The sequence below is a fragment of the Penicillium samsonianum genome, assembly GCF_028829775.1.
Source record: "Penicillium samsonianum strain IBT 33392 chromosome Unknown utg000003l_segment0_segment0, whole genome shotgun sequence".
In the NCBI taxonomy this organism is placed as follows: domain Eukaryota; kingdom Fungi; phylum Ascomycota; class Eurotiomycetes; order Eurotiales; family Aspergillaceae; genus Penicillium; species Penicillium samsonianum.
The window spans coordinates 5,342,798-5,368,001 of record NW_026643261.1 but is presented as its reverse complement, the minus strand read 5'-3'; the positions used below and the strand labels follow the sequence as shown (position 1 = coordinate 5,368,001).

Sequence of the window (25,204 nt, the reverse complement as noted above, 5' to 3'; positions counted from 1 at the left end):
AACTTCTCCGATCTCTGTTAACACATGAATCATGGCTTAATAACTATATTTCTGCCCATTACTGTATAAAGGCTTCTATGTACTAATGGTTTGCTTCATTTATGTTCATATTCATGTGGACATGGATATCGTGAAGCATGAGAGGACGGGAAGATGGTGCGGTGCGGTGATTCTGTCTCAGACGGTCTCACGATGACTTTACTTGCCTGGTATCGACCAGCGACCCGGGCTATATGACCGACATATCCACCGAGTGGTTTTTCCAGAGACCCAGCTCTGAATCTGACGCGAAGCACTCGATTCCAACGCATTCGGCATATGCATACGGCAACAGGCCTAGGCCCGCGTCCGGGGCTCGGTTTGAGTGTGCGCTTACGCCGTCGTCACCCAGTCCCAATCCCGAGAACCTGACATACCCCTGAAACAGCTTCCTCGGGTGAAGGACTTGTCCGCAAGACCTGAATCACCTGAGGTAAACGTTGCTCGTCACAGCTGCCAATTGTTTCCAGCAGGATCTCCAGCAGTTCCTGTTTCCCTTCGCCCCTCCAGGAGCTTGGCATGGAGTTCATGATGGTTGTTGGTGAAGGACGGTCCTGGGAACTGGGGCTGGCATGGCTTGAAGTATCGCTTGCCACGGGTGTCGGGGTGGGTGGAAAAAAGGGTGCATCTGTATAGGTGTTGATGTTTGTGTTGGTGGCAGTGATATTGGTGAAGGAGTTGATAGTTGAATGATGAGACGGGTTTTGGTATATATGCGTATGCGGGAATTGGTTCTGACTTGGATTCGGATTCCCGTATGCATCTTGCCCCCACTGATGATATGCATGAGGTCTGTCATCTTCAATTGAATATTCCTCCCTGTGAGGTGTTACTCTTGATGTGGGTATGGGTTCGGGATAGCCAGTGTGTTGTAGGTATGGCAGTGCTTTGCCTCCGTCAAGCATATAATCATGGTTACTGGCTCCGTATAGCGACGGGTGGTGCATCCCTAGCATCGCATCCTCCGCGTGTAACCCGTGCACCGGGAGACCCTGCATCGGTACTGGGACTGTTCCGGACATGTCCCCCGGAGCGAAGGTCATGCCTCCCGTATAACAACCGAACATTGTCGTATCTTCTAGAGTATCTGCATAAGGTTAGCACAAGCGCCCAAAAAGAAGTTGAACAAATGCAAAAACAAACTTCCAAAAGCAAGCGGCTCAATTGCGGTCGACCCATCTGGCTCCGCAACTTGTGGCGCATACCCCGTCGCGATAGGATAAGCCGAAGCCGAAGCCGACCGCGACGAAGCGGACATCGACCCAGCCCCATTCTCACTCCCCGTACTATCAGGACTCGTAACAGTAACAGAGTTCGTCATGGTCGTGATTGACGAGGATGGCGACGACCCGCGCCAGCTACCTTCACCGGCATCCGGGGTACCTCTAGCCGAAGCAGAACCAGCGCCAGCGCCGGTCGCATACCCAGAGCCATTGGCATGGCCATGGCTGTCGTGGTTGTAGCCCGTGTGCGCAGGTGTATATTGTGTCCAACTCGGGTCCTTCCCCGGGAAAGGCCCGGTCCCTTGGTCCAGTAGCGAGCGCTGGCGTTGGCGCTTGCTCTGGCTATGACCCGGCTCTCGTGGACCTTGGTTCAGGCGCCCTCGCAGCTGTGCAACTTCGCGGCGTAGTTGGTTGATTATTTCGGATTGGCTGATATGGGCGCGATCTTCAGCCGTTGTTAGGTAGGTGCATTCCGCTTCGAGGCCGCGGATTATGCAGGCGTGGCATGGAATAGAGCGATCACACTGGTGATAAGAGAGGGGTGATTAGTGGCGTGAGGATTAATTAAAGGGTTTGAGTAGAGATAGTAGAGATAGTAACGTGGGAGTGTTGAGAGATAGGCAAGAGAGTATCCGGGTACCTTCACTTTGCGCTCGCGACATCTGAGGCACGACTGCTGCGGGCGTATCTTCGTCTTAGAGTCTTGGGGCATTGCGGCAATACCACTCTACCGTAGTAGTATTGCAGATGCAATTCAAAAATCAATTCCCCAGAGGAAATCGGAGAATCGGAGAAACCGTTGAAGTTCAGGGCGGGGGGTTCCACTGCAAAAAGTCCGGTTTTTTGCATCCCGGTCGTCCAATGCAGGGTCAGCTGTGCCACAACATATCTTCAAGGAGAAAAATGTGATGGATCGTATTTCAGATCCAGTTTTTCTCTCTCTGGCTCTGGGCTAAAGCTCTGCGGCACTCTGATTGGGCAGAGTTCGGAATTGTCTTCTTGTGAAGATCGGCATGTCTTGCCGATCTTATAAATCAGATTCAGTATGCTCTTCGAGGAACTCTTGTGCTGTATGTAGATGCTACTTCATCAAATATGCTATATGTCAATGGTACCGTCGCAATGCTTATAACGTCCCCCGCGATTATTGCAGATCGCTGCGCGTTGTAGATGCGACGTCGGTGCGGGGAATCCTTGAAAATGAGACAGTTAAGGAAGTGAACGAAATTGAGCAAAGGGGTCCTGGTTGGCATAAAACCGCCCGGGATGCTGTGCAACATACGCCTCAGCCGATTATAAGCCTGCGCCATCAAAGCATATTACATCTTATCTCGTTCTTGTCTATACTTCCGTACTGCACAGACACCATGAAGCCACTCTCGCCCACAAGCTGGGCAGCCCAGAGCATTGCCGGCCTCCTAGTGTTCCCACTGCTACAAGTGCAAGCCTCGACTGAGAACCCAAGCTTAGCCCCAGCACCCCCGATGGGGTTCAACAACTGGGCGCGCTTCCAGTGCGATCTGAACGAGACGCTCTTCACCGAAACAGCGCAAGCAATGCTAAAACGCGGCCTCCTCGACGTAGGCTATGACCGCCTCACTCTGGATGACTGCTGGATGCTCCACGACCGCGCCGATGACGGCTCCCTGGAGTGGGACAGCGACAAGTTCCCGCACGGCATCCCCTGGCTCGCCGACTACATGAAAAGCAAAGGCTTTCACCTCGGCATCTACCAGGATTCCGGGAACTTGACCTGCGGCGGCTATACGGGCTCCTACGGGCACGAGACGCAGGATGCCGAACTATTCGCTAGCTGGGGCATAGACTACCTCAAGCTGGACGGATGCAATGTCTGGGCCGAAGAAGGCCGCTCACTCCGCGAGGAGTACCGTGTCCGCTACATGCAGTGGCACGATGTGCTGAGTGCCATGCCGAATCCGCTTATCTTCTCTAATTCCGCTCCTGCATATTTCGAAGGCGAGGCGTCAGACTGGGCGGTAGTCATGGACTGGGTCCCGGAATCCGGCGAGCTGGCGCGTCACTCGGCGGATGTGCTTGTCTATTCCAGCAGTGGCAGTGCCTGGGATAGCATCGTGTATAACTATGACTTCCACGCGCGTCTAGTGCGCTACCAGCAACCGGGCTACTATAACGATCCGGACTTCCTGATCCCAGACCACCCGAGCCTCTCTCAGAACGAGAAAAAGTCTCAGTTCGCGCTCTGGGCTTCCATCGGCGCGCCACTGATTCTCAGCGCTTACATTCCCCCCCTCTCGGACGAGGAAATCGCATTCCTCAGTAACAAGGCCCTCATCGATGTGAATCAGGACCCGTTGGGGCAGCAATCTGCTCTCGTTAGTCGAGATGGCACCTTCGATGTCCTGTCCCGCTCCCTGGAAAACGGCGACAGACTCCTAACCGTGCTGAACCGTGGAGCCGATGCGGCCACAACGACCGTCTCCCTCGCACGCCTCGGCCTGTCGTCTCAGTCTGGCTGCAAGTATGAGGCGCGCGATCTTGTCACCGACGAGGTCTCATCTATCGACTCTGCTATCGAGATCCAGCTCGATTCTCATGTTGCTAAGGTCTACCGTATTGCGCTGCCTGAAAGCTGCACTAAGACTACCCCTACCGGGATGGTTTTCAATACTCCGTCCGGTCTTTGTATGACTGCTTCTACTGATTCTGTTACCTTTGAGAAATGTAGTGCCTCAGACTCCCAGGTCTGGCATGTGGCGGCAACGGGCGATGGCACTAAGCTGACTTTGAGTCCTCTGTCGGATGCGTCGGTTTGTCTTGCTGCTGGGGATGGGGTTTCGCTTGCTAAGTGCCAGGGTGGTACTGGTACTACCTGGGAACATCACATTTCGGGTCATTTGCGCAGTTCGTCTAGGAGTTGCTTGACTCAGAGCAAGGATAAAGCCAGTATCGAGGAGTGTGTGATTGATAGTGTTGGGCAGATCTTTGGATTGCCGAGTGGAGTCCGTCTGACCAAGAGAGATTTGAACTAGACTAGATATGGATTAGCGTGGAACTCGACATCCGAGTTTGGAAGCACGTGATTGGATGTATATAGGTGCAGGTGCGATCCTGCCTGATGAGAGCAGCATTGACAAAGACTAAAGGGCATGGAGAAATGTCAGGCCTATTAGCCACATGAGGAGATTTGAACAATAAACAGGAGATTAACAAACACCCAAGACTTCGTCTAGAGGCTTTGATCGAGTAGGAAGGGCCAAGCCCGCAGCTGCAAGCTTCATCATTTGTACATTCTGCCCTATATATAAGATAACCAGATCCAGCGGTAAATACATACAAACAACAATATTCACAATTTCCCAAGGAAATCTTGAATAGTCTACCCCTGCAAAGAAAACCCAACTCCTTCCCCAGTGCCCATCTCAACAAGGTTAGCCCTCATCCTCTCAGGCCTCTCCCCAAGCCCAAAAGCAGCATCCTCACGATGAACCCAGGCCCCAACCCCATGCTGCAGCACAGCAGTAGCCCTAACCTTCTTCTTCTCCTCGGCATCATCACCCCCATCCCCAGAAGCCTTCAACCCAAGACTTCCATGCAAAGTCAACCTGGTCTCGACCCCACCCTCACTCTTCCCCCGATAAACCCCACGATGCAAAATATTACTATTATAAAACACCGCATCTCCAGGCTGCAGCTGAACAACCAACTGATCCGGCAACTCAGCCGCATAAGGATCCGCCTCACGCTCGACCTGCGTGCGCGCGCGCGCATGCGTCCCTGGCACAACAATCAGCGACGCATCGGGACACAGTGCCAGGTTATACTGGCAATGCGACTGACGGCCGCCAGGCGCCTTAGACGCAAGCTGTGCGAGTTCTTCCTCGGCAGTGGCATGCTCTGAGATATCGTCACGGTGCCAGCGGAGCTCGAAATCTTTGGTTTCCGGCGCCACGAGCAGATTGAACAGTTCCATGACTAGTGGCTCTGTCTCGCTGCTGGCGGCATTCTCAACGCCCATTAGCTCCTCCGCTACGGCGAGAATGGTGGGAGAGAAGTAGCATCGTGCGAAACTGTCCCGTCCTGGCATTTCGGGGTGCATTAAGTGCTGCACGCCCCAGATTCCGCCCTCCGAGGCGGGCGGGGCGGTTGTCGGCCAGGGTGGGAATTGTTTCGGGACGGTGCGGAAATGTGGCCAGCTTCCGTTGCGGGTTAGGGTTGTTGCTTTTGTGGCGATTTCGCGGTAGTGCGATACCTCAGTTGGGGTTAAGAGGTTGCGGACTACTACGAAGCCATCGCGTTTGAGGGCGTCTAGGTTTGGGGTGGACATTTTGGTGGAAAAAAGGTGAAAGAGTAAAACAATTAGATATCTGGAGATCTGGGGAAGTTGAAATTTATATCTGCGGGGTTGAAGCCAAAAAAAAACAATACGACGCAACGGTGTCGCATTTCCTTTTCTGGAACTCTCGATGCTACCGTGGATCTCCAGATGTGACCCTTTCTTCGGTACTGTTTTTATTTACATACATCATAGTACATACACATTTACATAATGCAATTATACATAATTTTAGTATGTTATGCATATGTTATAGTGCTTGATTCTACATAAGTAAATAATCAAACACAACAAACCCCGTTTAATGTTTCTTGTTTCTAAATATGGACGTCATGGGGATCACTGAATGCCAAGAATAGCCAAGAGCCAGAGGGCTGAGTCCTATGTCGCAGTTTGAGATCGCACTTGATCTTTTTACCTTGGAAACCCTTTTTTCTTTACTTCTCTAGCTTCTACTCTTTTGGGGATATTCCATATTTTATCCCCTCAAATTTCGAGAAAAATACTACGCAAATCTCACCCCCACCATGCCCCTCCTCCACGCGGGCTCCGCCCTGCTAGTACTGCTCCTGATACTCCCGCAAGTACACGCCTTTGGAGCTGGAAATATCGCCTCTATCTCCGCCGTCGAAGGCAAGAACTGGCGCCATGGTGATATCGAAGATGTCCTCAAGACGCTGGCTTTCATTTCCGGCCATAAATGGACCTCCACCATGGTCAAGCGTGTATATTTTGGTAACTGGTTGCGCGATTAGTGAGTTACCAAAGGATCGATAGATCGATTATATTCTGACTGCTTCTGTAGCTCGCAGGCAATGGACGTTGGAACTCTTAAAAATCTGCAGGCCGATACCATTCGTGTTTTGGTGTGGGTCCTCTCGTTCCTGAGCTTCGGCTATGCCACGGGTGAATTTGAGGTGACTTCGGATCGCTTGGGTGTTTACCGTCCTGAGGAACATATCGAGTAAGTCCAGCTTGAGGTCTATTCTTGATAGTTTGTACTGATTGCCTTCTTTTTCGCAGTAACCCTAAGGACTATGCCGATAACGAAGATGCACGCCAATATGACAAGCGGTTGCGCCCACCCGTTCGTACTGTCGAGCTCGAAATCGACCCGAACACCGGTATGAAGAACTACATCGCCAATGAGCGAGGCGACTGGGCCACCAGCTCTGCCTTTATTAAGTTCAGTCTTAAGCGCAGTATCCACTATGGACGGACCTATACCAATGGCGGACATAAGAAGGGCAACGAAGAGGACCTATGCGAAGCACTCCGGTGTCTAGGCCAGGGACTACACACGCTGGAGGATTTTGCCGCACACACCAACTATGTTGAGCTGGCATTGCGCGAGATGGGTTTCAAGAACGTGTTCCCGCATACAGGTACTGCCACCCAGATCAACCTTCACGGGCATCGCGTTTTCCCGCTTGTGACGGGAACATTTGGTATGGTCGATTTCTTCCATTCCGTGATGGGAGAGGCAAATGATCATTTCACTCAATCTGAGGTCAACGAGATGGATATTGCGCTCGGTGATGCCGAAACAAATGCGCAGTCGAACAATTCCCTTAATGCCTTGACTGGGCTCTTGGGCAAGATCCCCGGTACCAAGGAGCTTGTCAGTGAGGCCGAGGGTCTCAAGAGGTCGTCGGCGGCACAAGAAATGGCCAACCGGAGCCGTAGTGCTGCGACTGGCTATGAGCAGTCTTCCTCCAGTAGCCACGAGCGGTCCCGTGCGGGGCCAACTCAGTCTTCAGGTGGTGGTTCGAAGCCTAGTTCTGGGCTCGACGGCATGCCTGATTTCAACCCCCAGGAGACAGTAGCCAAGATCTATCCCATCCTGGCCTTCCGAGATAAGGTGATGCGGAGCTTGAACTCGATCATTGAAAAGATCCCAGGCTTGGAGTCACTCGTCGAGAAGATCTCCGAAACTCTGACCGTTGTCATCATGTCGCTCCTAGCGCCTTTCATTCGACCTTTGATCAAAGCTGCTTCCAAGTCCATGCAAACCGGATCAGCAGGTGTTATCGATTCCTCTGGCAAGCACCAGTACGAACCATGGACCGATCCTCACTGCACAGACCCCACCCACTCCTTGCTCTCCAAGGACCACTTTGCCAACATTCTGAATGAGCCTGCCGGACGGGTCGCCTCTTCAATCGTAGAATATGTCGCGCCTCGCATTCTGTATGCTTGGCAACACACCGATGTCTCCGAGGACGAGGTCCTCAATGACTGCATGCAAGTCTTCCACCACCCAGTGTTGCGCAACATGCGCAATGATGCCCATCGTGCGATGTTCGAGGCCGTCGAGAAATGGGCCCACGGCCGTTCAGACCGCGGCGCGTCCCTTGACTCCGTCCTCAGCTCCGAGGGCGTGAGATCCGGTCGTAACACTGGTGGAGTGAGCCACACTCACAGCGGTGGTCATGGTGGATTCGCGGCATTGGGCGGTGCCTCACACGGCCAAAGCCAGAGTCACAGTAACAATGGCGGACACACATCTGGTGGATTCTCCTCATTCCTCCCCCAACAAAACCAGCAACAAAACCACCAACAACAATCAAACAGCAGCTCTTCTGGCATGCCATGGGACAAACTCTCTAGCATCCCCGGCTTATCTAACCTGGGTAAACTCGAAAGCAAAATCTCCAACTTCCTCCCTGGCGGCTTGTCACGCGATGCCCCGGACCAAGGAACTCAACAGACCCAGCACAGCTCATACCAGAGCCACCAGGCAGGGGGATGCACGAGGCCGCGCACCCTCCTCCACAGCAGCATGGAGGCTACCACCAGCCTCAGCACGTACCTCAACAAAGTCACGGCTACCAGGATAATCAACATCATGAACAGCATTATGGTGGCTCGCAGAATCCTTCGGCCTATGGACAGCAGGACGACCACTTCGGCCATCCGCAGCCGCACGTTTCCCACAATGGCCCGCCATATGGTTCGCATCCGGGTTCGCATGGTGGATCCGGACATGGATATGGTCATCCGGGCTACTGAAGATTGGATGATGAGACGAAGATAAATGATTGATTTGAATATGTGGAGATCAAGTGCAGATAAGATGGAAGTGAGATGATCGTGATTGTATTTTAATGAAATCAGATGATTGTTTGTGTCGGCTTATAAGGTAGCGGAGTTTGGAAAGACGATAAAGGTGGATGATTCAAGGAACTTGGAAGTTGTACTTCCTTTTATAAAAGCTCGTGTGAAACTCATGAGGTTGAGTCAATTTCAGCTTTCTTTAGATTTATAAGGGCTGTTGGGATTCACTGCGGTATCTTTTAGTCTTAGGGGTCAGGCCATTACCCAGGTGGTTTAGTTAGCCAGGTTCTTCTCTGATGAACAGCTCTGTGTAATTGGTTTGTTGCCCTGAAATTCTGTCTCATCATGGTCTGATATCTAGTGCATAATGGCTTTGCTAGTTTCAATGGAATACATGCATACGGGTTCAGATGGCCATGTCCCCAGTAAAAGCGAGACATTTATCTATAAAGCTCAGCCATGAGTTGGCACAATTGGAAAACAGATCAGTTTTATTATACAGGAGGTGAGCAAGAGTGACTGTTAGTTCCTATTGAGAACCATGTATCCAGTATAGAAGGAGAGAAAGATGTATCGGAAAGAGCCCTTGGGTGTCAAGTCTCAGACACCTATGCCTTCATCAATAACCTTGGAATCTTTGACGAAAATATTGAGTAGAGAGGCCTAGCAAACAAAGAACCATCTACATAGGAACACATATGTTCAACCACACTACTGAAAGAAATCGGGAATCTCTTCGTGGTGATCAACAATGTAGGCTTGGTGATAGGAGGCAGACTCGCTTATAAGTCGCAGTGTTTGATATTCCCTTTTTGGCCCTCCTGGATGTTTATATTGGCTATCTTATGGATATTAGCTCTCCTACGACCATATTCCTCGTTAGGTGTGTTTGTCTTTTCATTTCTAATTAGGAAGTCATCTAGATATGATTCTTACATTTTTCGCGAGGCTTTGTTGTGTATTCTGGGCCTCGCCCAACAAAGGGCAAAGTTGGCTCTTTGGCAATGAAAATAGCATTTAAACTCCTCATATGATAACATAAAGAATCCTTTCATTGCCTTTGATTTCTTCCGTGTCTGATAAAGGCATTCTCTCTCGGTCCAGTGCTGTAAGCCCCAGACTCTCTGGGGCTATATAAACCCTTCCCTCTTCGCGTCAAGAACCGGAATTCGCCAACATTGTTCTATTTTACACTGCTCTGAAGTCAAATATCCACATTCAACCCAATACCCAACTACGACCCAATTGTGTGAGTCTTGTAGCCCATATATCATCATGTCATCTGACCAGCTTTACAGGTGGGAACAGGTTGGAGTACTCTGCGGCGGACCAGTCGATGATCTGCAGATCACTCCCCAGGCGTCTATACGGTGCCATGTGGGCCGAACACGCTGCACTTCCTGGACATGGACTGTAGTTACCGAGTGGATCAACGAGAACCACCTTATCTGGACCCTATGCGCCGCCCTCGCAGATTCCGGCCTCGACCCAGAGTGGACACACCGGTTTGACCTCCACTACCGCGGCCAGTGGGTTCAGATCCAGTCGATTGTGCAGCAGACCCAGGGTGTTGAGCGGTTCCTGCTAGATATCCGACCCCCGCCTATGCTGCTGGCTGTGTTCGCCCACCACGATGGGGCTACAGCCCGCAAGTTCGCCATCATGTCCACACCTGCTTGTACTCGTCCCGGCGGAGGTCTTCTGAACCTGTTGCGGCATGTGTATCACGGAGGCGTTTCCTCCACTGATGAATTCATTGTGGTTCTCTATGAAGCGGATGTGACCGGAGTCGCGCCGGAGTCGCCCTCGTACTCCGCCCTGGGGTTGCCAGACCCGCATTCCGCCCCATTTTTGAACCTCCCTCCTCCGTATCAGTACACTCCCGGGTCGGACTTAGTAGGGCTCCGTCCTGTGCGCTATGCCACTCCACCCCCTCCTTATCGCGGTATTTCTCCTGCTCCTCCTGATTGGACCCCCTGATGATGGAGTATAGCAAGTGTCCTCCTTGTCTGAGGGTTTGGACCTTATATGAAGCCCATCGGATACTAACAGTTCTATTATCGGGTTATTAGATGAGATCGGTAGCTTTAAATCCTACTTAGAATATTTTTCTTGACTATATATCTCCTTTATAAGAATGAATGCAGTTGCTTTTGTCAATTATTTATGTATAGGATAGTTGTAGCCCTAGCCATGGTAACGAGATTAAGAACCTCTTCTCGATAGTATATATGAAAGTTTCCTCGGTTTAGAACTTTGTAGATTCTGCGTGTATAAAAAAGCGCTTGGGCTAAATTTGGGTACAGAGGGCTGTTAGGGCAAGTAGCACGGCTGTAGTTTACTAAGTCTCTACTCCTAAGAGCAAATATTTCATGCACATGTCACAAGACTTTATATGGAGAGTACATATGTGAATATTTTGTTCTAATATCCAAAAATAATACAGGGCTGTGTAGACTGGTCGCCTGATGCCAAAAATAGCAAACAGCGGGTGCCAATAATCGTGTGTAGGTTTAGCGGTGAAAGTATCTACAATAAGCATAGATCGAGAGTGATAGGCCTGACTTTCTAGATCGTATCCCCTCTTTGAGGTGTAAGACTTTGTTTCATTGACAATAGCTTATCATTCGATAATTCGGGGATCCAAATGGATTTGCGCAGCTGGGTTGCAATAAATTCAATGCAACTCTACGTCAACATTCAGTCATGATCTTGTTCCTACATGTCTGTTTCTCGTGTTCATGTCTCAGTTGAACTTTTCAAGTATATTACCAACAAGTATGTACAGGGAAGAAGTATAAGAGAGACGTCAACACCATCAGTATACGCTCCAACAGCAAATAATTTAAAAGCTTCCAAAGAAACAAAGCAACAAACATCAGTCCAGCAAAATGAAGACTATGTCGATTTCCGCTCTCATCCTGGCGACTGCCACCTCCATCCTCGCTGCACCCAGCCCTGTGGTGCCCGTCCTAGAACCGCTGCAACTTACAGATGTCAACGCAGCCATCTACAGCACGAGCCCCCCAACAACCTGCTTCTTCTCTTTTGCTGTCAAAGACCCAAACACGAACACAGACACTAGTTGCTCTGCTTACTGGTATGTTCTAATATATCTTCCGACTTTCTTCCCTCTGTTTAGAATACCCTATAAGCCCAAAGCCAAAAGGCATAAATGATACTGACTTTTATATAGGTCAATTGGGATGGCTGGAAACAAGACCTACAACTGCTCAGACAAGGCATACCAGCTCCACCTCCCAAATGGAATCTATGATATTGAAAACATCGATTTCGGAGTCTCCCGCGCAGATGGTTCTCAGACTGGGCGGTCAATTGTGAGTGGTAACTTATGGAAATGCGAGAAGCAGGAGTATCCTAAGGCACAGTGCAAGTGGGATGGTATTTTCAGCCTCGATGTGGCCCCATCTACTTGAGTGAGGGTTTGTAGGTATGCAAGGAGAGAAGGGAGTATTGGCACTGGGACTGGGCGGAATGTGTAGATATATGGATATGCTATTTTGCTTCGTTTTTGTTGGCCTAATTTGGCCTAATTGGTATTTATCTCTTGCTTTGTTGCTTTAAATATACTTCGATTTGTTCTTATTTCCTATCTGAGACACTAATGTAGCTGATAAAAGATCTACTGATCTAGCAACCTTGGAACAGGCTCGAGAGATCTATGCTATCCATAAGAGATAAAACACAAAGTGAACAACTAACGCTACATGTAGTTAACACTCTACCTAGGTACATTGTTCAAGGTCAAGTCCATCGGAGCTCCAGGCCCAAATTCCCGCTGAGTCATCTTACCCACTTCTCGGCGCTACACACCTAAAAAGGTCTTGGTCTTAAATTTCGTCGATCTCAGTGGTTGCAAAGCAAGTGGATTCTTCTGCTCATCGTCTTGATAGGCTCTGCCCTGATAAAAAAAAGCTTGATGATTCAGCGGCGCTTTGCCCGCCCCCATGATGACCGATAAGGCCTCTTGACACCTATAACGAGTATTACGATATCACTTTATGGATGATCCTACTGGCCCACGGGGCGCAAAAGGACGGAGCGCTTGCGATCTATGTCGACACCGAAAGGTAATATCCACACTGCCTGTGTGATTGCCCCTAATCTGATTTTGCCGACAGATCCGCTGTGATAGAAACCAACCAGCCTGTGAGAATTGTCATCTTGCAGGACTACCATGTACATTCTCTCAACCTGTATCCCAGCATCGGAAAAGTACCCGACAGTAAGACTCCATACCATTGAGCCCCATCTTTACTAGACGCTTACGGGGTACACAGAGAGCTTGCCGAGACCAAAGCTCGGGTTCGGGAATTAGAGGCGACCCTGCTCGGACTTAAAGAATCCACAAAACAAAGCCACAAAAGGCTAGCTATCCCTTCTCCGAGTAGAAGCTCTTCCCCGGTGTCGCCTAGACCCCTCTCGGAAGCATCCTTATCTTATTTGCCCGATACTCGTGATTTCGATACCGCGTTGGCAGCTTTCCAATGGCACATCTCGTATTGTGGGCTCGGGAGTGCTCTTTCGACGCAAAGGACAGCTTTTTACTCTCTCATTCAAGAGCAAACAGGTCGTACATTCGATGTGGATGTCTTTGCTCAAGAGGTCACGCAATCTTTTAATTCACAACAGCTCATGTCGACAAAGAAGGTGATTGGGATCAAATGGCCAGGGTCTGCTCTAGTCCAACGGTGTTTGGAGCATTTTGATAGAAATGGTCTCTATTCTATATTTCCAATTATCGATGTTGAGGCCGTGCAGATTCTACTCAATGCAAATGTCTTAGAACGGCCTCCAAACATGACTCGTGCTGCGAATCGGGCTTGTCTGGTTGCTTTTGCGGCAATGATCACCCATATCCACCGCCATGAGCCAGCTTTCGCCGGCGCTGACCCGGATGCTTATTTGCAAGCAGCGCTAACACTCCTCCCTGAAATGTTACTGGAGCCCCCTGATTTAAGAACCTTGGAAGCGGTGACAATATTAGTAAGTTCTTCGCCTGTCCAGCCCCGAGGGTGGATCCCATGTCTTTCATGTCTCAAAAGCTTATATGTGGCCATAGATGCTCTATATCGCCCCTCTTGGCAGACCTCAGGCAGCAGAACTACTTCTTGGGATCGCAGTGCAGCTCATCTATAACCTCGGGGCAAACAGAATACAAACCCCCAATGAGATACACAGGACGGATCAGCGTAGTCAACATCTCCGAGCTTTGTTCTGGCATTGCTATGCCGTCGACAAAGAATTCTCTATCCGAAAATCTCAGCCACCCTTGATAAACGATGCCGATTGCGATTTAGATCTACCTACGACATATGCCCAGGAAACCTCAGAACGCCACTTCTACATGAAGCCCTTGTCATCCAAGGAGCTTCTTTTCCCTTCGGACCTCCGCTTTTCTCTGCTCAAGTCCAAGATCTTCCGGTTACTTTATTCAAGTGACAGTCAGACACTACCGGAGGCTAGGCGCATTCAATATATCCGTGAACTAGACCAAGAACTAAGTGACTTGAAGCTGGGTTATCCCGCCGACTGCCGCCCGGAGGTGTTCGCCACCGAGAGCGCACCGGACTATCTGTTCCACGATCTCAGTATCCGCGGTGTGAATATCCATTTGGAATATTACTACTGCCTGGGGAAGATCCACGGAGCGAGTAGCTCTTCTAAGATACCTTCTCCGCAGAGCTGGTCGCCTCTCCCATCTAGTGCAGAGCTGTGCTTTGAAGCTGCAAGGTGTTCGCTGATCTACATCTGGCGAGTCCGCCAATTCGTTAACCAGCATACATTCTGGTAAGGTACTCTGCACGTCCTCCTACATATATATACTAATTTGGGTTTCTTTCGTATTCTAGGCTTCACGCGCAGTTTCTCCTCACGGCCGTTCTCTCGGTCTTCTGGTATCTCATCACGGTTCCAGCTTCATCTACTTTCACAAGGGATCTCAAGACCTTGGAGGATATCGCTGAGCTCTTGGCTCACCTCGGTAAATCGACGGATGACGGGCAGACTTACCCACCGTTTTATCTAGCGCAGGCTTTTGTTGAGAGGTTGGTCTCGCTGGCGCGGCATTCGCGGCCTAGGGTTGAGGGCACATAATGGGATTGCTCAATAATTTCAGTCAATTTTCTCTTGAAGGTGGTCATTTTGTATACACAAACAATGCTAGTATAGTATACTCTGTGACTCGTGCTCGGACTTGGGAGTGACGTATGAATCATCTAGGAGTATATAGACCCCCCTAGGTGCTAATGCATTGTCTTCCTCTGCGTATTTGGGCAATTTAATCAATATGTGCTATTAAAATTACATAGTAACATTATGTATCTATAGATCGGTCAATATGACGTGCTTATAGCCCTTGACTTAAGTACAAATGTTTCTTTGTGTATACCACAGATGTTTCCTTTTTATCCGACCGGCTTTTCCACCAATCCCAGTCGTTGAAGTATACATCTGCTCTCCCCTCTTCTCCCTTGCATATTTCCATTCCCCTTTCTCTTCTCCTCACCTTTCTGTTTTCTTCGTCTTTCTCTTCATCGTTATCCTCTCCATCGTCTACAACTGCAACTCTTGGTCCCCGAGTGACTGGCAACTTCCTAGTCACCGAACGAACGAGCACTAGCTAAATAACCGGATACTGAAAAGCCAGAAAATATTACAACTTCACCTTTTCACGATAACTACATGGACTTGCTTTGAGCCGCAACCTACCTTGGACACTGACTCTCCAATGCTAAAGGGGGAACCATTCCTGAAGTATTCTGCTTTGTAATACATTAATTCGCTCCTCTTTACAACAGCCCGGCCGGGCTAGCTCAATCGGTAGAGCGTAAGACTCTTAATCTTAAGGCTGCGGGTTCGACCCCCGCGTTCGGCTATTCCTAAAAACCAAACCTGAGATTTCTTTTTTGCTCTTCTTTTTTTTATATTTGTTTAGTGGACAGAGGGATAGATCAATTGACTTTTTTAAGCTTTGCTATGTCCGTGGGCGTGTAAGGTATAAATAAATATGTAGGTGTCTACCATGGTTCATTGCCAAAGAGTCACCGTAGAGCATCCATTTGTTGGGATCTTTTTTGTGATATCTGACGATATATATATTTCGATATGACGAGTAGGATTTTTTAATCTTAAATATTAAAAAAAAAGTTAAAACGTTTATTGATGCAACAAGAGCCGTCCACCCATGTCAACTATGTACAATACGGCCCAAAACCAAGACAAACCAATCATCAGTCATATCATAAGTTACAAGATACACACGAAAGCCTGGAACCCCGTCGCAGCAGACGGGGAAATGCAGCGTCCCGGATTACACCCAAACACACCCTCACAGCTTCGTTCCTTCCCGTCCACTGTCACTGGGACGCCTAGGCCGAAGAGTCCCTAGGGACTGACCAGCGGCATGGCTCGGCCCAGCCGCTGACGATGCCATCTGTGTCCGCGTTCCTTCGTTTTCTGCAGAGTTGGTGCGAACCGCTCCTCCCCGCGTCCCCTGGTGAAGGCGAGGGTTCATGAGCCATTGGACCTGCATGCGGACACTGTTGACTGCCGCATTCGTGTGGGCGATGTCTTCCTTGATGCGCATGCATTCATTCATGATAACCATGCTGGCGCGAGCATCTAGGTCTGTGATAGCATGCGAGAGTTGGCTGACCTCCTCTCGGAGAGATTCGTGCAACGAAAGTAGATAGGTCGTGGCATTGGATGAAAACACACTCGCAGCAATGTCTGCAGGATCATCTGTGTGGACGTCGACGCGAGCGGAGGATTGCTGTTCTCGGCTAGACTGGGTAGATTGTCCACCGCTCTGGCTGTTCGCACCTAAGCGTGTGGATTCGACAAGAGTGGACCGAATGTTTGCGAGCCCATCCTCGAATATCTCATTCCGCTGCTGCAGATGTCGCATACTTGACTCAAGGGACTTGAGCCGGGTATTCTGCGTCTCAAAGTATGGGCCCATTGCGACTATGGGGCAGCTTTGCTCATGTGCTGCAATGTCTGCCCGTCGGATCTTAACTGGACATGTGTATTTGGATGCCGTGCAGGGAATCGCAACCTCCGGGCATGATTCAATGTGCTCTCGCAGTGCCCCTCTAGTGACAACTGTTTCACAGTCGACACATGTGACCTCCAGAACTGGACAAAGCTCTTTCTCATGCTCCTAGTATAGGCGTTTCCGGTCAGCATCTATAGAATTTCTTAAGAAGTTCAAAAGGGCAACAAACCTCGTATTCATGCTCTAGAACATCTTCTTCGCAATGAGAGCACCGTCGCACTCTATGAATACACTTCTGATCCATCCCGACGTCCTTGCTTCGTGTCATCTGATCGCATGAATTATCTGGACACGGCAATAACCGATATCCACAGTACTTCTCGACATGCGAGTGGACATGGCCTCGGGGTATGATCTCTTGACAGCCCTCCGTTATCAACGGACATCGCACTCGGATCTCGTCGCACATGTTGATCAGCAGGCGGGGCACGCTAGCCGACACCTTCTGGGTGGGATTTCGGCAAGAGGGACACGGGAACTCATCCGAGTCGGCCGAGCGGAAGGTGGTGATTGCCGAACTGAGGCAACTCCCGCAGAAGACATGGTCGCATTGTAGACGAACGGGTTCAACAAAGGGACAGTGGCAGATCGGGCACATAAGGTGCGAGTCGTACTCGGAGACGAGATCAAGGCCGCGGAGGTCGATTAGCTCGTCGCGGTCGCGGCTTTCTTCCATTGCTAGAAAGTCTTGTAGGTTCATGTTGCGCGGTCTTCGAGCCTATCACGAGGCCTCCAAAAAATATGCAAGTTACCAACGGACTTTAATTCCCTATGTTGTTGCTTCTTTGGAATGCGGAATCAGTGCGCGGATTCATGTAGCTTTGCGCTAGATATCGAGGTAGACCGAATAGCCCAGATCCATGAGGATGACACTCAGAAAACAATCAGTTGAGCGATCGGAAGCAAATGCTTGCAAGACATAGACATGTTAAGATTTCCGAGCTGAAGAGAGGGCGGGATGACTGCGGGGGATTAAGGGGAGGCGAAAGGCGGAAAGCGGTTGATCCGCACTTGTTGCCTGCGCTTGTGATTCCTCGTCTTACCATCTCCACCTTCAACCTCGTAAACATCCCAAACAGTCTGATTTTATCTTACTTGGCAGATCGGAGGTCTTTCTCCGTATTGACCGTCCAAACGCCTACGATCTATACATCTTCACAGCTGGACATTTTGATCTCACACACCTCATCATGACGAACCCTTCCCAGCTATTCCTACTCGCCGATCACATCAAATTATCCCTTTTAGAGCGCGAAAGGGCAATTTCACTCGATCTCGAGCCCAATTCCCAAGATGGAGAGATCTCTTGGTCTCTTGAGTCCCTCCGAGAGAGCATAGAGGCACTGGAAGCAGAACAAACCCGGCTAGCCAACTCGCACGACAGCGCAGGTGCAGCCGCCCTGAAAGACCAACTCACCCCCCTCCAGGCCCAATACAAAGATCTGTCGACCCAGTTCTACGGCGCAGACGGTCAGCCATGGGATAACAACACGACGCAGGCGTCGAAATCCGCCACCCCCGATCTCAAACAGCCAATTCCCCAACATCCACCTTCCAAATCCGTCCGCTTCATGGACAGCTCCGCCGCAGCGGCAGCCGTGCAAGATGAGATCGACGAGGAAGACGAGCGCAACCGAGGCAACCTCTTCCGTCCATACCGTGATGAGCCATCGCCGCGACCGGATCAGTCAAACATGGACAACCAGCAGATCTACGACCACCACGCTCAAACCATGCGCGACCAGGATGATCAGTTGGATCAGCTGGGTGAATCAATTGGCAGACAACACCAGCTGAGTATTCAGATTGGGGATGAGCTGGATGGCCACGTTCAACTTCTGGATGGAATGGATGGGGACGTCGAGCGTCATCAGACCCGACTGGACGTTGCGAGACGGCGGATAGATAAGATCCGTCGAAAGGCAGGCGAGAACTGGAGCATGATGACTATCATTGGATTGATCATTATTCTGGTCATCTTGATCGTGATCTTGAAATGATACCCCAATACGGGTGGATGATTGGAGGGTGTGATTTTATCGCTATCACTTTCAACTTTTTTTTTCTGGCAAGCGGGCGTTTACAACTTTGCGCAGCACGGGATGATTGATTCTCCCGATGGTTTTTTTTTCTTTCATAGTGGCTCGAGGCGTTTGAGGCAATTGAGTCGCTCCTAGACTCCTGTTTGAATTCTTGATCATACTACATCTACAAGCCTACCCTTGATAATAACCTTCCTTTCATATCCAATTATCTGCTCAGACAAAGTGTGTAGTATCAATTGTCATTGAGGAATGCCATAAACTCGAATAAACCACCATAAAAGACTCCCAACAGCCTCACCCGCAGACTGCCTCAATAAAATACACATGTGGAATAAACCAAGGCCGTGATCTAAAAGTTACAAAATGCCGACATCTTTCGCTTATTGCTTAATTGCCATTCTGCTTCCCAACATGTTTCGTCTTCTCCTGCAGCTCCTGGAAAGAGCCATCACCATCTAATTCGCCGCGATCCGCTTTGACCTGAATGAAACAAACATATTAGCTCTGATGAAAGAATGGAAGACGAACTCTAGGGGCCAATGCATACCCCCGCCTCGCTGTTACTAGCCAGCTCGGACTTCCACTTCCCCTTGCCCTCCTTGGTGTCCTTGATGCCTTGTTGCTTATGGGATTCGTAGTGGTTGGATAGGTCCTCGCGGTCTCCTTGTGGTTAGTATGGCTGGGAGAAGTTGGTGGTAGTGGTATACTGACTCGTATCATCCTCTTTCAAGCTCCGGGCTGCTGAGGAGTGGAATGTGGAAGCTGGCACGGCGAAGTTGGTCCGGATAGCTTGGCGGGAGGAGGCACGGATGGATGTGAGGAATGACATAGTGATGGTTATGATGTAGGTGAGGTGAGTTTAGATAGAATGGTAAGAGTGTTGACTTTTGGAAGATAAGTTTGCAGATTTGGAGAAAAGGAGAAAATGTATTTGAAATCAAGTAATTGGAAGTCTCTTCCGGGGGCATACGGGGATATTTAAAAGAAGGTCTCTTTTCCATCTGGTTCTGCCCAAATGACTGTTCCTGGGGTCCCTGATGCTATATGACATCATGGGCTTGGTGGATCCCCGGTTATATCTGACCTTGGAAGGATACACGTGAAGGTACCTAGGTAACTAACTATATTGTACATATGTACAGTTTAGAGGACATCATCAGTTGGGACTATTCGTTGAGATTGACATGTGAACATTTAGAGCTATGATATACTCGTGAGAACTGTTGTTTTAGATACCCTCCGTCGATACCTACAGCATCTCCCCGCATAAAAGTGTGGAGACTTTCCCACTTCGACTGAACTTGATTTTCTTGATTTTGGAAAATAGTCACATCAGTCCAATTCAAAGCCTTTAGACAGCCCGACTTTACTATCATGTGCATAATACCTCAATTGCGAGATAGGAGCCCTGGTGGGGTGAAAATACGGATGTGATCCAGATGCATACGGAAAATACTTCCCCAGTGTCGATTTTGCTAGGCTTCCTCCGTCAAACATGGTCATTTATTGGGCCATTTGCAGAAGACATCTTCCAGCCATCTTTGGAATTGTCCTTGACCTAGGTTCGGCCTTGGCCATAGGCTCAGTATTTCAGCCAGTACGATATTTAGCACATAGTCCGGAGCGGCCGGACCCCGGGGCTTTTTGCAGTAATCCAGAACGATGAATGGCAAAAGGATTGAAATGCAGATCGCAATCTTGTAGAACGTGCTCAGTGCTGAGGAATGTCAGTTTGAGGTTAGTGAAGAAGGGGAATGGATAGATGGGATGTGAACTAACCAGTAGATGTGTGAGAGAATCGTCGGATTGAATCAGATTTAGAACGCTGGTAACTAGGCGATGTCAGTAAATAAGAAGAATGAAAAGAGGAGAACTAACCAGAACGATGAATGGTAAGAGGATCGAAATAAAGCCCGTCAGGGACAAGTATAAGGAGTGATTTGCTCGCAAAATGCTGAATGTCCTCATAATTCGGTCTCTGGGAGGATGAAGGGATGAATGCTGTTTTTGCTGTAGTTCTTCTGTCCTGGTTCTTTGCAAATTATTGGCTCTGGGAGACTGCGATGCTGGCGGTATGATATCTCCTTCGCTTCCTAGAGCAAACCCCACATCGTAGGTGTCCACGTTGGCTGACCAGTGAATGATTGCCCAAGCCTCTAACCCGTCTGCTGAATAAATACATCTTGGGATTGTCTGAAGTAGAAGCTAAACCAAGTTAAAGTGAAGTGAAAGCGAAGTGAAAACGTTTGATGGCGGAAGCTACGACCAACAGAAAGCCCTTCCTGCCTTTTCGGGGCCATTGGTCAGGTTTCTCAGGTCTACCTAGGTAGTATTTTAAACAGGAAGTCAACCTAGAAATGCATAATATTTGCACTATACCTACATATCTAGATTTATAGTAAGGACTGTCCTTGAAGTCTACTGGAAAATAGTTGAGAAAAAAGAGCAATCTATATTTTGGTATTTCGAAGCACTCCAAATAAATACGAATATAACTGAAGACAAAAAACGAACAACTAAATTAGCGACAAAGAGACGCAGCTCCATAAATCACGCACAGCTAACAGAATCGATTCGTATGCACGGCGAGGGCGATTGAACAGACCGGGGGCTGTTGAGTGGATGCACAAGGTTCCTACAAGTAAGCTTTGTTTTCAATATCAAATCGTATCTGCATGATAGACTTCTTCCAGACAACGACTCTGGTGATACGATGTGTACCTCTGGGGAATGCCGACAAAACAATAGCAGCCACTCCTTTCCCAAGCTCTGTGCCCAGAATGGCCTTATATTCGGGGGTATCAAAATTCCAGGCCACTGGAGTTACTGATGCTGGAGATCGATCAAACCCTTGGGAATTAGGTGGTTGAGTGTTAGCCCAAATTGTTTGTATAAAGTTCCTGGTGTCCTCGTTGACAACATTTTCGAGGTAAACGTGTCTCAAGATATTCCGGGCGAAGTGAATATCGTACTGTGCAAGGGCAACTTGACTCCACCAAGGTCCATCGTATTTGTCAACATTTCTCAGGACAATAACTCCCATTGCAGTCGAGATATGATAAAAGTTAGTTCCCATTCCTCTTTTCGGGTGCGGAGTGACCGAGTTCCTTGAGATCTTGATATCGTGGTAATCTTCATTACCTACAGGGAGTCCACAATCCTCAAGGTCACCTTGAAGAGCGGCGGGTCTTGGGCCCCAGCGGTTGAAATTTGATGTCCATCTTTGGGACCTGTGTTTAGCATGGGTCAAGTCTCTAAATTCGAAATCTAGTGCCTGCACTGTGCAGTTGGGCTCGTTTGCATCATCGATCCATCTTTGTCGCAAGCTTCCCCACATCTCCCGCTCACCGTACTGATAATCGTTTGGGTTAGTGGAGGGGGAGGATCCAGGCTGAGAGGATGGGAAAACGGGGTTATTGGCAGGGACGACAGGGCCGGGGATGTGCAGGGCTACCGGAGCAGGGGGGCTATGTATTGTAGCTCTATAGGAGCATCGCCTGAAGGGGGAGAGACAAAGCCGGGAGATCTGGGGCGGCGGCGGCGGCGGCAGATGCCGAAACAACTCCAAGGACAACAACCTGGCATATCTGTGAGTATATTGGATTGGATCGGAATATATAAAACTAGAGTATCGACTATTGAGTGGAGTTGAGTGGAGTATTGACTGATGAATGATGAACTTGTACTTGTCTCTATGATATCGAGAGCGGCCGAGGATTATATAGATGTGAGTTGAGTAGGTGGCGCATACTTGACCGTGAGTAGTATCGCTTTCAAGTATATACAAAGGGAACAAGGGGACAAAAAAAAGAAACATGTGCACAAAGAGTCGACAAAAATATCAGCACTCGAACAAGACAGACAATGATAATGAAAGCCGAGATCACGATTTAAATAGAAAGTGGACAAAGAAGCTGAAGTCGAATACACTGAGAACAACGAGCACAACAAGTGCGACGAGAATAGCAATTGCATAGACGATTGTCAACAAAGAGAACATTGTAGACCAAAATAAGAGCATAGACGAAGTCGACTGGCAGAAACTGCCAGAATACCGATGTTATGATATCTACGGGACCAACGCCAAAAGCGAACTAGTTTAGAAATTCGAGATTGTCACATTTCAGGCTAAGCGATGCAGAGGAGATTATTAGCCGGTATATACTCTATTCCAACAAGTTCCGGACCTAGGGCATTGTCGCTGTGACGTTGACTTGGCTGCAAACTTACATCCATACCAAACCAATGGTGTCTGCTATTGTTGCCTACAATGTTTTATGTTGGTTATTGTATCTGACCTTGGATGCGTGTCACCTTTTGAGCTACACTGAGACTTCATCTTGAAAGATGTCTAATTGCCGAGACTAAAAACCATGTGCATAATTATTGTTAGCATATTGTGCTCCAAGTATATTAAAGAACATGCAAGTAAGCCAAGACTGATACTATCAAAAGAAATTGAGCTAATCTACATACGGAGTACTACCCCCGAACTTGATTTGACGCCAGGACTTGCAGGGCCATTTCTCCGAGGCTTCCCCTGTCTCACACGCATAAGAGAGAGGAAAGCGGAAATGACAATGCCAATCATTGTCAATCAACTGCACATGTGCCTTGGCATATATTGTACCGTTTATTCTTGGCGTAAAACTTGCTGTTGTATATATTAAAGCTCGTAGATCGCTACCTAGAATGATCCGTATCATTTAGTTGGATTAATGCCACAGAGTGATTAAGTCCTATATATACTTTCCCAATCACCTTGAAAACTTGTCCACAGCCCAATTTGTTGATTGCTTTAAGATATATCGCACTTTGAACAGCCTCTTTTCAAGATGAAGACCATCCTCCCAAGCGTTCTCCTGCCGGCGATAGCCAGCGCAGCTGCAACAAGCGGTAAATTTACTGCGCTGAGCTTCAACGTCGCAGGTCTGCCATCAATCTTACAATCGAACGATGTCAATGGCACAAAACCCGAAAATGCCAAGCAGCTCGGCACCTACTTCTCACAGTATGGCTACGATATCATCAATATGCAGGAGGTACCACCAAACCTAGTCTTCTAATATATCAATTGATCTAATCACGCCTTAGGATTTCAACTACCATGCAAACATCTACGAAACAGATAACCACGCCTACCGGACCGCTACATCCGGCGGCGCAGCCATCGGAAGTGGTCTGAACACCATCTCCAACCACGACTGGGTAGATTTCACACGCGTGAAATGGAACAAATGCTCCGATGCATCCGGCTCAGACTGTTTGACTCCGAAGGGCCTCACATTCATGCGCTGGAACCCGGCCGATGGAGTCTACGTCGACTTCTACAACGTCCATGCCGACGCTGGGTGAGTAAAAGCCATTCTCACATTGTAGTCGATCTAAGGACTGACTCCCACCAAGCACCGAGGATGACGACGAAACTGCCCGAAACTCCAATTTGCAGCAAGTCGCAGATTACATTGACACCTGGTCGACTGGTAATGCCGTCGTGGTCATGGGTGATACGAACAGTCGATACACGCGCGCCGAAGACACGGCCATTCGCGTCCTCAAATCTCAGAATAGCCTCGCAGACCCCTGGGTTGAGCTTGAGAAAGATGGTGTCTACCCAAATGCTGGGGCAGATGCCTTGCTATGTGACAACCCATCTGCTGTCCAGACCTGCGAGACGGTCGACAAAGTGCTGTACCGAGGGTCCGATGTTGTGACCCTCAAGGCAGACAGCTTCGTCTATGACGGTGGGAAGTTCACAAACACTGACCCCAAGTATTTGGGCGCTGTTCTCTCGGATCACAACCCGGTTCTTGTGAACTTCACCTGGTCGCTTTCGTCGTCGCTGCGACAAAGTCAGTTCTCTGGCGGTCCGCATGGGGCGTGGTTTAATGATCTGCCGAGTATTCCTTCGTCGCCTGCTGCTTCTGTGATTACTTTCTCTGGTGCGGAGAGGCTGGATAGTGTTGCTTTGAAGTTGAACGATGGCACATCGTTTAGCCATGGAGGAACTGGTGGCACTAAGGTCTCCCTTACCCTGGGCTCTGGGGAGCATTGGACGGAGACCAAGCTCTGTACTGGGCAGTATAATAGCCACACTCGTAACTTCTATATCAAGGCTACCACCAGCGCTGGTAAGACCTTGGAGGCGGGCACCTCAACTGATAATTGTCAGACGTTTACTGCCCCCGATGGCTTTGCGGTTGTCGGTTTCATGGGACAAGCCGAGGATGAAATCGATCAATTGGCTTTGGTATATGCGGCCTATTAAGGGCCAAGGAAAGCGATTACTTGAGATGTGAATCTAAATTTGTGGTGAATATGCATGTGTTCTTTTGCCATTTTGGCCAATCATATCAAGTCATGGTTTATGCAATGTATGTCCCAAACGCCAAGGTATTCCGCAGAAACCTTACCCATATGCACCGCGCTGTGTAAATAAGCCGAA

General features: G+C 49.0%; 12 protein-coding genes across 12 annotated transcripts; 7 read left to right on the top strand and 5 right to left on the bottom strand.

Annotated features, from left to right (window-relative positions):
- Window positions 1–383: 383 nt before the first annotated feature.
- N7471_005658 (Zn(II)2Cys6 transcription factor domain-containing protein) lies at window positions 384–1,974 on the bottom strand (the record flags this gene model as incomplete). Its single annotated transcript, XM_057278377.1, has 3 exons — window positions 384–1,126; window positions 1,183–1,786; window positions 1,903–1,974. 3 exons carry the CDS (start codon window positions 1,972–1,974, stop codon window positions 384–386), a joined length of 1,419 nt encoding a protein of 472 aa, XP_057137987.1.
- Window positions 1,975–2,629: 655 nt separating this feature from the next.
- Window positions 2,630–4,273, top strand: aglA (putative alpha-galactosidase; the record flags this gene model as incomplete). Its single annotated transcript, XM_057278376.1, has 1 exon — window positions 2,630–4,273. One exon carries the CDS (start codon window positions 2,630–2,632, stop codon window positions 4,271–4,273), a length of 1,644 nt encoding a protein of 547 aa, XP_057137986.1.
- A 347-nt stretch (window positions 4,274–4,620) lies between these two features.
- On the bottom strand, window positions 4,621–5,568 carry N7471_005656 (phytanoyl-CoA dioxygenase family protein; the record flags this gene model as incomplete). Its single annotated transcript, XM_057278375.1, has 1 exon — window positions 4,621–5,568. The coding sequence occupies one exon, from the start codon at window positions 5,566–5,568 to the stop codon at window positions 4,621–4,623; it is 948 nt and encodes a 315-aa protein (XP_057137985.1).
- Window positions 5,569–6,104: 536 nt separating this feature from the next.
- N7471_005655 (Het-C domain-containing protein) lies at window positions 6,105–8,614 on the top strand (the record flags this gene model as incomplete). Its single annotated transcript, XM_057278374.1, has 3 exons — window positions 6,105–6,331; window positions 6,383–6,541; window positions 6,601–8,614. 3 exons carry the CDS (start codon window positions 6,105–6,107, stop codon window positions 8,612–8,614), a joined length of 2,400 nt encoding a protein of 799 aa, XP_057137984.1.
- Window positions 8,615–9,909: 1,295 nt separating this feature from the next.
- N7471_005654 (uncharacterized protein) lies at window positions 9,910–10,614 on the top strand (the record flags this gene model as incomplete). The annotated part of the gene is made up of 1 exon (XM_057278373.1): window positions 9,910–10,614. The coding sequence occupies one exon, from the start codon at window positions 9,910–9,912 to the stop codon at window positions 10,612–10,614; it is 705 nt and encodes a 234-aa protein (XP_057137983.1).
- A 911-nt stretch (window positions 10,615–11,525) lies between these two features.
- N7471_005653 (uncharacterized protein) lies at window positions 11,526–12,071 on the top strand (the record flags this gene model as incomplete). The annotated part of the gene is made up of 2 exons (XM_057278372.1): window positions 11,526–11,734; window positions 11,831–12,071. The coding sequence occupies 2 exons, from the start codon at window positions 11,526–11,528 to the stop codon at window positions 12,069–12,071; spliced, it is 450 nt and encodes a 149-aa protein (XP_057137982.1).
- Window positions 12,072–12,660: 589 nt separating this feature from the next.
- Window positions 12,661–14,842, top strand: N7471_005652 (fungal specific transcription factor domain-containing protein; the record flags this gene model as incomplete). Its single annotated transcript, XM_057278371.1, has 5 exons — window positions 12,661–12,725; window positions 12,777–12,880; window positions 12,938–13,641; window positions 13,718–14,445; window positions 14,508–14,842. 5 exons carry the CDS (start codon window positions 12,661–12,663, stop codon window positions 14,749–14,751), a joined length of 1,845 nt encoding a protein of 614 aa, XP_057137981.1. The 3' UTR covers window positions 14,752–14,842.
- Window positions 14,843–15,811: 969 nt separating this feature from the next.
- On the bottom strand, window positions 15,812–17,667 carry N7471_005651 (uncharacterized protein). The gene is made up of 2 exons (XM_057278370.1): window positions 16,884–17,667; window positions 15,812–16,819 (listed from the first exon to the last, which is right to left on the bottom strand). Exons 1-2 carry the CDS (start codon window positions 17,412–17,414, stop codon window positions 15,986–15,988), a joined length of 1,365 nt encoding a protein of 454 aa, XP_057137980.1. The 5' UTR covers window positions 17,415–17,667; the 3' UTR covers window positions 15,812–15,985.
- Window positions 17,668–17,904: 237 nt separating this feature from the next.
- N7471_005650 (syntaxin family protein) lies at window positions 17,905–18,714 on the top strand (the record flags this gene model as incomplete). The annotated part of the gene is made up of 1 exon (XM_057278369.1): window positions 17,905–18,714. The coding sequence occupies one exon, from the start codon at window positions 17,905–17,907 to the stop codon at window positions 18,712–18,714; it is 810 nt and encodes a 269-aa protein (XP_057137979.1).
- A 268-nt stretch (window positions 18,715–18,982) lies between these two features.
- On the bottom strand, window positions 18,983–19,774 carry N7471_005649 (uncharacterized protein). The gene is made up of 3 exons (XM_057278368.1): window positions 19,471–19,774; window positions 19,307–19,422; window positions 18,983–19,239 (listed from the first exon to the last, which is right to left on the bottom strand). Exons 1-3 carry the CDS (start codon window positions 19,586–19,588, stop codon window positions 19,147–19,149), a joined length of 327 nt encoding a protein of 108 aa, XP_057137978.1. The 5' UTR covers window positions 19,589–19,774; the 3' UTR covers window positions 18,983–19,146.
- A 1,620-nt stretch (window positions 19,775–21,394) lies between these two features.
- Window positions 21,395–22,759, bottom strand: N7471_005648 (uncharacterized protein; the record flags this gene model as incomplete). The annotated part of the gene is made up of 3 exons (XM_057278367.1): window positions 21,395–22,226; window positions 22,273–22,337; window positions 22,688–22,759. The coding sequence occupies 3 exons, from the start codon at window positions 22,757–22,759 to the stop codon at window positions 21,395–21,397; spliced, it is 969 nt and encodes a 322-aa protein (XP_057137977.1).
- An 835-nt stretch (window positions 22,760–23,594) lies between these two features.
- N7471_005647 (endonuclease/exonuclease/phosphatase family protein) lies at window positions 23,595–25,027 on the top strand (the record flags this gene model as incomplete). The annotated part of the gene is made up of 3 exons (XM_057278366.1): window positions 23,595–23,801; window positions 23,854–24,110; window positions 24,166–25,027. The coding sequence occupies 3 exons, from the start codon at window positions 23,595–23,597 to the stop codon at window positions 25,025–25,027; spliced, it is 1,326 nt and encodes a 441-aa protein (XP_057137976.1).
- Between the last annotated feature and the right edge of the window lie 177 nt (window positions 25,028–25,204).

What these genes read in the sequence shown, in the direction of transcription:
- N7471_005651 (XM_057278370.1), bottom strand. Translation starts at nt 17,414, where the DNA reads ATGAACCTACAAGACTTTCTAGCAATGGAAGAAAGCCGCGACCGCGAC. An exon ending in TTCTAGAGCATGAATACGAG is followed by an intron (nt 16,820 to 16,883) that starts GTTTGTTGCCCT and finishes CGCCTATACTAG; the next exon opens with GAGCATGAGAAAGAGCTTTG.
- N7471_005649 (XM_057278368.1), bottom strand. Translation starts at nt 19,588, where the DNA reads ATGTCATTCCTCACATCCATCCGTGCCTCCTCCCGCCAAGCTATCCGG. An exon ending in CTTGAAAGAGGATGATACGA is followed by an intron (nt 19,423 to 19,470) that starts GTCAGTATACCA and finishes ACTAACCACAAG; the next exon opens with GAGACCGCGAGGACCTATCC. An exon ending in CTAGTAACAGCGAGGCGGGG is followed by an intron (nt 19,240 to 19,306) that starts GTATGCATTGGC and finishes TGTTTCATTCAG; the next exon opens with GTCAAAGCGGATCGCGGCGA.